At 43.4% G+C, this 12903-nt stretch overlaps 1 protein-coding gene across 1 annotated transcript; it reads left to right on the plus strand.

The window, feature by feature from the left end:
* The first annotated feature begins 3996 nt into the window (after positions 1–3996).
* ube3a (ubiquitin protein ligase E3A) lies at positions 3997–12204 on the plus strand. The gene is made up of 11 exons (XM_035647060.2): positions 3997–4726; positions 6054–6099; positions 6255–6535; positions 6637–7847; positions 8532–8676; positions 9167–9372; positions 9485–9649; positions 10064–10219; positions 10310–10383; positions 10480–10623; positions 10755–12204. Coding segments are annotated over exons 2-11 (2505 nt in total). The 5' UTR covers positions 3997–4726; positions 6054–6097; the 3' UTR covers positions 10876–12204.
* Positions 12205–12903: the final 699 nt, after the last annotated feature.

Raw genomic sequence — 12903 nt, forward strand, 5'->3', positions numbered from 1 at the left:
CTTTAATAATCCACTATAGTCTTTGATACACTTTATAAGTGACAATACAAGGGCAAGACTATAAGTCTCAGCTATGCTATCTGAGCCACACACACACACACACACACGCACACGCAAGGAAGCCGACCAACGTCACCCTGACTTTACATCTTAGTCCTAGATGGTACGAACGTAACTATGTGGTTCGCACATGAAAACTCACAGGGTTCTCCATCTGGGGACCGAGAATACCATATTAATCCACTCAATAATCAACATTTGATTAGATACAAAAGAAAAAGGCAGCGCTAGAGGAAAACTCAGGGGATCGCCAAAGTCAGCAGGATATATATTCTCTAGGGACCATGACTTTCTGTACACAAAAAAACCATGGTCATCTATTTGGCCTACATGAATTATTTTAGTCTGGCCTATTGACCGTCACTGCCATCCCTGGAGACCCACAGCAAGGATAACTTTTTCCAAAATAACAACAACAAACAAACTCAGCATAGAAAAAGGATCAGGGGTGTGTTTTTCTACAAGGACCTTCATGCAATTCCTTCTTTTTTGCCTCATAAACATTTCAGACAACCATTTGCCCCCTCGTGGTGATGACACCAACACTCACATTGTGCCGATGCGTTGATAAAGAAAAAGAAAGACCCTGGGTCCATGAGTCGGGATTATGAGCCTGAAGCGAGGAGGCCGATCAGCGATGTGGCCCTCAGCGTCGCTGTGAGACACGTATCCTGATCGCGGGAGACATCAGCTCTGTCTTCATTGCCTCAGTGACACGTGTCACTGTATGGCACACTTCCAGGAAACACTTAACCACCATGATAGAAGAGTCCCACACTCCTCCACACACACAGTATGTGTCTTACATGCAACCTTCAGCAGTCCTCCCCTGAACTCTGGACCACCCGGCGTTCACATTCCCAAATTGCCGACAGAACAATTGAGGCTAATTGATATGTTCCCGGAAAAGAGACGCGACCATGAAGATGTCCGTTTCAGAGCGGCCTTAGTACAGATCAAATAGCCGCAAGGGCAACGGTTTAACCATAGATTATGACACATACAGTAAAAAGTAATGGACGCCAATGGTGGCCTAATGTCAAGTGTCTAGATCTTGACCTGGATCACTGGCTGATAAACCCTTGATTTCTTCCATTTGAAACATAAAACATAACCACCTGTTATTCAAATGAAACCATTAGTTTCGTACGCTCGTAGGCATCTGAAACGTAACAAGGAGCCCCCCATGATTTTTGGTGCAGGGGGTCACCAGCCAGAAAGGTTGGGAACAACTGGTGTAATCTTTATCCAGGAAAAAAATCTTGAAAAGCAACCAGTAACTATAGCTCTTAAGTGGGATTGGGAGTATTAGTTACCAGTAGTATCCAGTAAAGTACAAGTACTTATTGTTTTAATTTTTTTTTACTTGATAGTTTTGGGTCATAATACAACAATGTCACGGGGGAATCACGAGACACAAAATAAATCATTCAGTTACTTTCCAAAACTGTGTGAAGCTGATTTTATAAACTCTACTATACAGTCTAGAGACTTTTCTTTATTCCCTCCTATATGGTGTCATATAATAATTGGTATGATGGGCCCCTTGACCTTGTGAGAAGGGCCCATGAGCTGCGGCCCTGGTTCCCTGTGTGTCTACAGTGACTCCCGGTGTTCGCGTCCAGTACTGCAGCCCCCTTTTGCACTAACGTCTAATAATCCATCTGCTCAAAGTGAGACAAAAGGATGGCAATTAATGATGTGCATCTTGTTCTTATAGATGCAACGTGACATATTCCTTCGATGTATCCCCCCATTTAACAACTGAACTAATTTTAGCGTCCGTCTGTTCATGAGTGTAAGTAGCTCGATAGCTTTCAGGGACATGCTCCTGATAACACATGAGTGTATATGATTTTTTTCATTTTTTTTCATTGAGGGTTCTGCTGCTGCATTGCCATGTGTAACTCTTTCTTTTTGTTGATCAGCGGTGTGGGGTCACTCATAGGTACAGAAACCAAAACGTCACACTGAGTGTGACACTCGGTACCGAGCCTGTACGCCGACAGAATAACAAACATCTCCTCTGCACCGTGAGAGCAACGCACACGGATTAGATAATGCATAATTTACTAAGGCCCTGTTGCAGAATGAGACGGCAGCGCTTTGACTTCTTGCTACGTACGCCGTTTTTTTGGTTTATGGTTTATGAATATGATTTAGAGGTTATGAATGTGATTGCACTCCGTTGGCCTCCATCAACGCAGCCAACAAAACAGGATTTGTGTTTTTTTCCAGCGGGCGGTACTTTGACTTATGGGACATATGTGTGTGTCTATTCAAACACACACACACACACACACACACAAATATGTATACTGTATATAACAAAGTTAGGAACAAACATATAATAGTTAGAGGTACAATATAATATTTTCATATATTTCTAAGACTTTTGTTTTGACGTTTGTGTGAATTCCTGTGTCACATGGAAGTGGTGGGATGTACGGCTACATACAACTATTCCGGCTTCCCAGATTCACATTTTACAAACGAAAAACATATAATCATGTCGAAAAATATGACGCATTGTTGTAGAAAAAAATCCCAAACTAAAGTAAATGAAGTGCACAAAATTAGAGACGCTTTGACCAGCTACAACATAACATGCAGCTAAGCACAATTATCACACATCCAAAATGCATTAATGCAACCAAAACACTCCACATCTGTCTCCCAACTTAGAAACTTTGTCACTCACAACATCTTTTATCTATTTCATTTGTTGTAAACCAAGATTCCTTCACAACAACAAAAAAAGAAGTGCACCTCTTTCCTTCATGGGTTGCGTCACTTTACATGCCATAGAAATTAATCAGAAATGCTACAGTATGCTTCAGTGGGCTTTTTATTTTCCCGTAATTTAAAGTAATTCTGCAATTCCTGCAATGCAATATACAAAATTATACACATATCCTGTCAATAGCCACAGCCTCCTTTCTGCATCACAGCTCATAGCGTCTCTTTAATCCTTCAGGGGAAGAATCTCTCGCTGCCTGACCCATCCCCGGCCCTCCTCTGCAGATGCTACATGTCCAGACAAACAGCATTCATTGCGTCCACGATGTGACCTCGGATCATGCGACCTCGGGGGTCATAATAATCCCCACCTCCATTAGAGGAGAATGATTCCTCTGGAGGGCAAGGTGGAGAGAGCAGTGACACCGTCCACGATGGGCTGTAAACCACCGTGTGACCGGTGAGAGAATGGTGAAACGCCACGTGCTCCCGTCCAATAACACACTGATTTATATTTGAACTGCCATATCCTCGCCTGGTACAAGTCTTTAATAGAAGTCATCAAGGGAAAGGAAAAAAAGCTGATCAGTGTTGTACTGTGTGTCCCAATCAGGAATTTATTTATTTTTTATTTTATTGTGTGCTCTGAGTTTAGGTTTTGAACAGTCATAGCGGCATGTAAACATGTGCACATGAGGAGTGAGGAGGTTGTAGTTGTGTATACAGCCTACACTCAGTTCAGTGTATTAGGTACAGCTTTCTATAACTAATAAAACAGTCCAGGAATAAATCTGCTTTTAATGAGACTGACTTGGAGACGTGTGTACAGAACTCTGTGAGGGTTTGGAGGCTGCAGTGTTGTCATGCGTTGAACTGTTTTGCGTTGTCACAGAGAGGTGTTTTCTATTATTGAGTCCACCATCACTGATATGGTGGCTTGAAATCAGGGATCTTCAACACGGGGTCCGCGAACCCAAGGGGGTCCCCAGAGGGCCGCCAAATTACTCGCCAAAAATTCATTGACAGCTTTTTCCTTTTTCAAAAATTTAAATACATGTAAAATTACTCATAAAGTGAATCAAACATGCTATTGGCAGAGACATGTGTATTTTTTTATTTATTATTATTTTTATTATTCACACAACATGATGAATGGCTTCCCATTAATCCTCCTGCAATCATGTGCAGACAGGCCCCTTTAACAGAGAACTGGTGAACTAATATTGTAATATATGTATATTTAAAATGCATACATGGATCTGTCAGTGTTTATACATTTAACAATTTGTTATTTTATGCACAAAAACTGTGTGTAACAAAGTATGGCAGTATAGATCACCCTACATTTACGTTACTGTAGGCCCAGTGTAATATGCAACCGAGTTTAATACAATAAGGTATGGGGCCCCTGCACTGTCTCTGTCAGCAAAGGGGTCCTTGGCCTGAAAAAACGTTGAAGACCGGCTTTGGAGCCAATAATAGAAATGAAAATGAAAAGGAAAGAGGTCAGATGAGTAGCGTCTGTCATGTGTGTTATATTTCTACAGGGGAACATTGTTTATGACTCTATGACAAGTAATAAATGCAGACTGTGTCTGTCGGTTCGTGGGGAAGAGGAGGGGGCGGGGCGACCGGAGCACGATGTGCATGACGCGCCGGCCGCGCGCTGCATGCCGGGATATGCGACGCTCTTGTTTACAAGGTGGCAGAGGAGGATGACTCGTCTCCACTCAAAAACCAGAACCTTCGACTTGTGACTGTTCGTTCCCGACGCCGTCCTTCACGCGTGGAAGCTGTTCCGCACCGGAGCCGCCGAACGACCCCCGCACCGCACCGGACCGGAACCGCCGCTGTCCCACTCGACACGGGGGCTTTCGTTTTCTGCAGCGTCACCGACAGACACACGGGACTGTCCCTCAAATCACAGGTCGGTGGCACTCGGTGCGCGTCAATCTGACACTCTTGGAACACCGCGTTCACATTTGGATAACTGGTAGCTCGTGCGAGGTACGTCAGGTGAATATCAGGACATCAGGTGGAGTTGCTCAGTCCTATTTATTAAGTTTCGGAGGGAGCTCGCGCTGGTCCGCAGCCACGCTTGTGCAACGTGACGTCACCGAGTTGTGGCCAGGTGACGTCGTTGGACCGCGTGTGTTTCACCTCGGTGATAAACAGCTGTTACACACAACCTCAACCTTTGATCTGTGCGTGTCTTTTTATTTTGGTTGCATGTTTGTTTATTTTTTATCATCAGCTGTGGCTGCGTGTGCGACAGTCAAATATGAGCAGGGTTAAAAAAAAAAATCTGATCTTTTAAGTACATCAGCAGAATAAACACCTTCAGTGTATTGCAAAAAAAAAATGAATACATGTGGTTTTCCTCATTTCCATACTCAGTTTATATGAATAAAGTCACCTCAGGCCACCCCTTGTGTAATGATGTATATTGTAGTAGTTGTTAATAAGTGAAACACCTGCCAAAGAGTTTCCTCAGAGTCACTGTCCCCCATGCAGATGAATGTTCCCTGGAGGGAGGATCTTGCTTAATATCAGACATAACCCGGCCGGTCTATAATAACAGGCTGGTATTTTATCAGTGTAATTCAGTGAGTGAGGGGAATTTAAAAACATGAAATGTCATAGATATGTTTCGGTTATTTTAGCAGCGGTGTAAGCCCTTGCATAGTTTGTCGACTCCAGAGCGCTGATTTTAGTTTTATAAAATGTTGATAACTTAATATGTATCTTGGTCACAGCTCTTTAAACAAAACACATCAGAGTTGTTGTTGTTGTTGTTATTTTTTTTATGTTGTAACAAAGATCAGATTTGAAATTCTCAGATATTGATATATTGGTATCAGCCCTAAAAACTCCTATTTACCAAATACATACAATACAAATACAATAATGTGACATTTAAATGGTATATGGACTATATTTATAAAGTGCTTCTTTTCTAATCTTATTGACAACTCAAAGCGCTTTGCAGCGCAAGTCACGTTCACACAAATTTACACACATTCATACAGCGCTGCTACTTACCAACCGGACTTGGCGGGAGCTGGGATAGAACCGCCAACCTCCAGGTTAGAGGACGAACCGAAGTTGCTGTTAAAAATGTTTATTTCATCAAAAAAACAATTGGTTGACCAACAGACTAAAAAAAGGGACAGTCTCCTCTTTTTTCATAGGCTGTACTGTATATTCATAGTAGACTAAGTGAACATTAGTTTAACATTGTGAAAACTTTTCAGAGGATCAACCGTTGGCCTGCAGGAGGATCCTTGAATCCAGCCGAATGTAAGTCACTCTATTTGTGACTAAACTAATCATTTGCTTACTTTTCTTACATTTATTTATATATGACTTGCATTGCATTCATGTGCTCCTGCTTGTTGCTAACACTGACGACGCTGAATCATCTGGTGAACCTCCTGTTTGAATATGTCATGCAGGAACAGAGCGACCGCAAAGCATCTCATTGAGGGCTACTATCGGCAGTTAACCCAAGGCTGTGGGAATGGCGACTGCACGAATGAGTTTTGCGCATCGCACGGCGATTTTCAACCTTTGGATAACAACTCGGCAGCTGCCAAGGCGCTTGAGATGTTTAAGATTAACGCCAAACTCTGTCCTCGCCCCTCCAAGAGCGAATCGGACCCCTCCCGCCCGGGCTCCAGCGCTGACGAAAGGATGAGCGATATTGACCTTTCCTCTGCCAAGGAGGACTTCTCGGGTACGGTAAAACTGACTCAGACTTTTATTCATGTGGACTTTGATTAAGTTCAGTCTTTTAATTCTTTTAATTCTTTTTTTTCTATTTGCTGTTTGTTGCAGATGTTCATTATCTCACAGAGAACAACGTGTGTACGATTCTGAGTTTCTGCGAGGAGGAAGGGGACTACTCTGCCCTCATCCGCGTCATAGGTCGGGTGTTTTCCAGTTCAGAGGCTCTGATGAAGAGTTTTAGGAAGGATGAGCCAAATGCAACCGAACTCGTGGACTCTTGGACGCCAACAGGTGTGGACAAGGACGAGGAGCAGAGTGAGCAATCCTCGGAGACGACCAGGGCTTCCTCTTCAACTGCTTCACCAGACGAGTCTCCCAAAGAAGACCATGGCCCCTGCGAGGTCACTGTGGACATTGACGCAGTGAGGAGGGTCTACGACCGACTTCTAACCATTGACCAACTGGAGGCGTCTCTTGTGAACGCTCTTGTTTACCTCACCCCGAATATGGTGCTCGACCTGGATTACCTCGATGTGTACGAAACGACCCCAGATTACCTGAACATCTTTGTCATCGTGATGGAGAACGGTAACCTTCACAGTCCAGAGTACCTCGAGGTGGCACTGCCACAGTTTTGCAAAGCGATGAGCAAACTGCCGGTGACTGCACTCGCGAGGCTCTCCAGACTCTGGTCGACGTACGGCCTCCCGCACATCCGCCGCATGATGGAGACCTTCCAGCAGCTCATCACGTACACGGTCGTCAGCAATGAATACAACGCGCAAAATCTGGTCAACGACGATGACACCGTGGTGGCTGCCACCCAGTGTCTTAAGGTCGTCTTCTACGCAAACATCCTGGGTGGCGACGTGGATGTGGAGCACAACGACGAGGACGAGGACGACTCCGAGTCCGATGAGCTCTCCCTCCACGAGCTGCTGGGCGAGGAGCGGCTCTATAAGAAAGGTCCTCGGATCGATCCTCTGGAGAGGGCGCTGGGAGTTCGGACTATAGACAGCATCAGGCCGCTCATCCCATTCGAGGACTTTGTCAACGAGTCCGTGAACGACGTCGTGGAGATGGACAAAGATTTCACCTTCTTCAAGGTCAATGCCGAAACAAAGTTTTCGTTCCAGAGCTGCCCCTTCATCCTCAGCGTCATCACCAAGAACCAGGGGCTTTACTATGACAACCGGATTAGGATGTACAGTGAGAGACGTCTCACCGCCCTCTACAGCATGGTGCAGGGCCAGCAGCCCAACCCTTACCTCAAGCTCAAAGTTCGTAGAGATCACATCATCGACGACGCCCTCGTCAGGGTGAGTCACAGCACGTCACGTTGTTGTTGGGCCTTAGGGGCCGGTCGAGTTGTCAAATTGGCTTAGGAAGTTTCCTAAATCTTGAAGTGACCCAGAAGTATTTAATCGGCAGCCATGATAAGAGCTGTTCGGATTCTCTAAAAGCATAGGAAAGGTGCTTCAATGCTTCCTTTCCTATTTCCTTTAGCATGGGGTACACTGGACCTTCCTACGCCAAAGGAAAGTAGATATAGACGCCCCACAATTCATTGCGGCAACGATATTTAACGAAAAACGATTCAATCCGAAGAAGAAGTAGAAACAGTATGAATATGACCCAGAAGTGACGCACGTAATCATGTAAGTTACTGTTACATATGAATCATTTACATCTGATCTTACACGGTGGTAAAACACTGAAACATGCTGATTGAGCCGCTGCGTTTTTTGTAGTCCATCGTCAGAATTTTGTAGTTTCACCACGGCAGACTCACGTCAACAACATCGGCCGTTGCATGATGACGTAGTATAGTGAATGTCGTGTAGGATTCTCTGAGCAGCGCTGTCGGCTTTTCTTAAGCCCTATCACTTCTCCTTTACACCTTTCCTTGACCTCATGACGTTTTCCACTGAGGTCAAGTAGATAGGAAGGACGATCCCTCTGTATTCCTCAGCTAATTGATCCCCCCCCCCTCTGTATTGCAGCTGGAGATGATCTCCATGGAGAACCCATCTGACCTGAAGAAGCAGCTGTTTGTCGAGTTTGAGGGGGAGCAAGGTGTCGACGAAGGAGGGGTGTCAAAGGAGTTCTTCCTGTTGGTCCTTGAGGAAATTTTCAATCTCGATATAGGTGAGGCAAATCTATGGTGTTTAGATTTGTTTCCTAAATGTCCTTGCTCTACATCATATTCAGTTGATTGTTTCAAAAAAAAATTACAAATGTGTTTTCTTGCTGAGAGGAAGATGGGAAGCTACGGCCAGGAGATAGTTAGCTTAGCTTTGCACAAAGACTAGAAAAGGTTTTTTTTGCACGGCAAGCCTGGCTCTGTCCAAAGGCAAAAAAAAAAATTCCCCTCAGTTTTACGAGGGGACATTTGTTGGGACCATTTGTTGGCCAATAGCAGTGACTTCCTGGGGTCTGTGCTCGTTACCTTGGAAGAAACAGAACATATCATATTTTATCAGTGAGCTGGAGACATGCTGGTGGGGGGAATTTTTGGTCAGTCTTTATTCAAAGCTAAGAGTCTTCTGGCTCCATCTTCATATTTAACATACATACCTGAGATCACAAAACGTCTTATTATTCCATTTTTCTCCAACTTTTTACCTTTCCTGAACAGGAATGTTCACCTACGACAGCGACACAAAACTTTTCTGGTTTAATTCGTCCTCACTTGAGACGGAAGCGCAGTACACCCTAATTGGCATCGTCCTGGGACTCGCCATCTACAACAACTGCATCCTGGACGTCCATTTCCCCATGGTCGTCTATAGGAAGCTCCTAGGCAAGAAGGGGACCTACCTGGACCTGTCAGACTCACATCCAGTATAGTGACTTTCTCTTTAAAGCTAATACAAGCGAAAGACCATTCATCTGTCCTGTTGCCGAAACTTGGTTCACTGTGGCAATCGACGGCAAACGTTTTCTCCTGTTGCAGGCTCTCTACCAAAGTCTGAAGGGATTGCTTGAATACACGGGCAACGTGGAGGAGGACATGGCGCTCACCTTCCAGATATCGCACACGGACCTTTTCGGAAACCCAATATTATATGACCTGAAGGAGCAGGGAGACCAGATCCCTGTCACCAAGGAGAACAGACAGGTGATGTGTTTGAACTTGAGTGTTGGGTTTAAAGTAAGTCTATGTTGGCGGGGGGGGGGGGGGGGGGGTGTTTCGCTGACTGTGGTTGATCTGGCCAAAAGTGACGGATAGAAGATAATAGTATAAATTCCTAAACTTCCTGACCAAATCTTTTCAAAAACAATTTACAAAAAGTCACTGTCACATTTTTTTCTTGTTGTTTCTCCTTTGATTGAATTGCACATTTCAGAGCTATTAACATATGGACTAGCTGAACATGATGTAATACAACTGTCATATAATTTGATGGTTTTCTTTTTGTTTTTTCTTACCTAAAAATACAGAACAAACTGACTCACGATAAAGTTTTTGATGAACAAGTGCTTCGCTGTTTCATGTAAAGGTGTTTCTGCTTTTTACTTGTTTGACTCACAGGAGTTTGTGGATCTGTATGCCGAATACATACTGAACAAGGGCGTGGAAAGACAATTCAGAGCCTTCAAAAAAGGCTTCCTGATGGTCACCAGTGAGTCCCCGCTGAAATATCTGTTCAGACCAGAGGAGGTAGAGCTGCTGATCTGCGGAAGCCCGGTGAGGAAGCTGAGCCTCATTTTGGATCGTTGCTGCTCCGTTGCAGCCAGTGTTCTATGACTTACAGAGCAATCTCCTGTGATTCCACAGAAACTTGACTTTGAGGCACTGGAAAAGACCACGGAGTACGACGGGGGTTACACCAAAGATAGTCAAATTATAAAGTAAGTCTGGTCTTTCGCTTCAATCGTAATCTGACGGCGTGTTTTTAAGCAGCAGGTCACGCTAAACAGTTCTGTCTTTGATTTTCCTGCCGACAGAGATTTCTGGGAAACGATTCACTTGTTCGCAGAGGAGCAGAAGAGGCTGTTCCTCCAGTTCACCACCGGCACAGACCGAGCACCGGTCGGTGGCCTCGGCAAATTGAAAATGATCATCGCCAAGAACGGCTCGGACACGGACAGGTACTCAAAGTACTTTTTACGATTATTTTTTTTATACCTTTGGAAATAAGACAAACGTACATTACAGTATAGTCAGCTTTTATTCAATATGAGGTTGTTGTCATTTTTTTTACTTCCATCCACTCCTGCAGGCTGCCAACCTCTCACACCTGCTTCAATGCACTGCTGCTCCCAGAATACTCCTCCAAGGAAAAATTAAAAGAAAGACTCCTCAAGGCCATCACGTACGCCAAAGGATTTGGGATGCTGTGACAGATCCACAGGGGAATTTTAACAACAACAAAAAGGAAAAGGAGTATCACAAAAATACAGGGGTGAAATGCCATGAAACAAAATGCTGCAGTAACCCTGTGCCTAAACTAACCTCTCTACCAGTCGAGCTCCGGGTTCGGCCTTTCACTCTGAGGCCTCGCTTTCTGTGAGAGTCAGATTCTTAAGGTTTCCCCAAAGAGTTTAAACATGGCACTTGAATAAGTTATTCTTTTTTCTGAGTAAACATAAGAACATTATTCGTGAAACTGTGAAAGTGCACTTATACACAGTGTTTTAGTGAATGCCAGCACATGCATTAATTGTTTGATTTAAGTTTGACTAGATTTGCAATTGTTCACAATGTAGCAGTAATCAGTCCTGGGGCCCTTTCACTACATCTGAATGGACCGGGCATCATGGTGCTTCGTGGTTACGACTGTCATTGAGGTGAAGCCTTTTTATATGACCGCTGATCCACAAGGCCTCACCGACTGCTCTTTTTCTTTTTCTTTTTTTTAACCGTTTCCTGCCAGTGCGAGAACAAACTCACCTCTGATCCTAAAGGTTATTTTAAAGTATCTCTGTGTTGTGCCTCTACGTGTTACGTTTGAATAGAATACTGCGTGTTGTGAAACGGTGACCCCGGGCAGAAGGCTGCGTCTTCGACAGTCCGCGGGGTCCCGGAATGTATTTTTCTGATTTGTCGGTTCAGATTTTCACTAGAGCTCGACCGATGTGGAATTTTTGCGGGCTAATACTGATATAAGGGAGTAAAAGTTTACGATACAGATATATCCACTGATATATATATATATATATATATATAAATTGGCAATGATTCTTAAGATGACATTAGCAAGCTTTTATGACAGATAAATCTAATATTTTATACTTATAACCACAAACTGTGTTATTAATAACTATGAATAAAAAGGAAAACAACCAAATATATCAAGTTGAAATAAGAAAATAAACGCACTTATTTATTTTACATGAAATGTAAACATTAATATGCATTGTTGTACTGTAAAAATACCAATTTTTCACATATACACATATTGCCGCATATCGGTCGGGCTCTAATTTTCACATGCTCAAAAGGTTTTTATCTGTCCTCTTGGTTTGTTTGCTGTAAAGTGCCATTGACCACGCGGCAGTACGTGTGGTCACCAAACGGCGATGACTGTATGTGCAAAGGAGTCACACGACATGTTTTATTTGGCCAAATATCTCAGGTACATTATTAACTATGTGCAGATAATGTGAAACTCCCAATGTTAAGCAACAATTATGCAAAGTAAATAAAGCTTGTCTTGGATATTGAAAGAATTTCTCCTTGTGACGTGTGATATACAGTATATAACTCAAAGCTGCCCAATTCAATATTTTTATATTAGCTACTATGCATCACATTACTATGCCTAATGTGGAAAAGGGGTCGATCTTAATGACAAAGAATTATCACCAGGTTCTGCAGTTGAGCTTTCAAGTCACCGCTATGATTTGTTATGGCTCACATCTTAATTGTTTGGATTCTTTTTCACCACGCTCGTTGTTTCCAGCAGCATTAGGCTACCAAAAAAAGCCTTGTCATCAACTGTACAGTTCCTGCTCGGCTCCAAAAGCGCAGACAAAAAGAGATTGGTGATGTAGTGGATCAATTAGGAGATTAAATACCCAGATATTTCCCCCCTCGAAACCAAAGTCAGAAACCAGAGTCAAATTGGACACATTCATAGGGTGTCCAGAAACACGTCTTCAAATGGATTTGAATGGCCAGTTGGGAGAGATAAGGCAGGGGTCAGTTTGAAAAGTTTAGCAGCACCCGAATCTGATTAGTTGGTGTCAATCAAATCTGAAAAAAACAGCCACAATCAAGCAGATTAACTGCGTTGGGTTTTTTTTACTTGAGATTTGTAGCCAAGTTTATGGGGTCTTCAAAGTCATTGAAGATGGTTTAACAGGCATAGCTATAGAGAATATATATGAAAACATTTTCTATAACCTAGAAATGACAATCTAAACACC

Source organism: Scophthalmus maximus, chromosome 13 (assembly GCF_022379125.1).
Source record: "Scophthalmus maximus strain ysfricsl-2021 chromosome 13, ASM2237912v1, whole genome shotgun sequence".
Classification (NCBI taxonomy): domain Eukaryota; kingdom Metazoa; phylum Chordata; class Actinopteri; order Pleuronectiformes; family Scophthalmidae; genus Scophthalmus; species Scophthalmus maximus.

Coding starts and splice junctions, on each gene's coding strand:
- ube3a (XM_035647060.2), top strand. Junction 9,373..9,484: donor ACCTGTCAGACTCACATCCA/GTATAGTGACTT, acceptor CTCCTGTTGCAG/GCTCTCTACCAAAGTCTGAA. Junction 10,384..10,479: donor AAAGATAGTCAAATTATAAA/GTAAGTCTGGTC, acceptor TCCTGCCGACAG/AGATTTCTGGGAAACGATTC.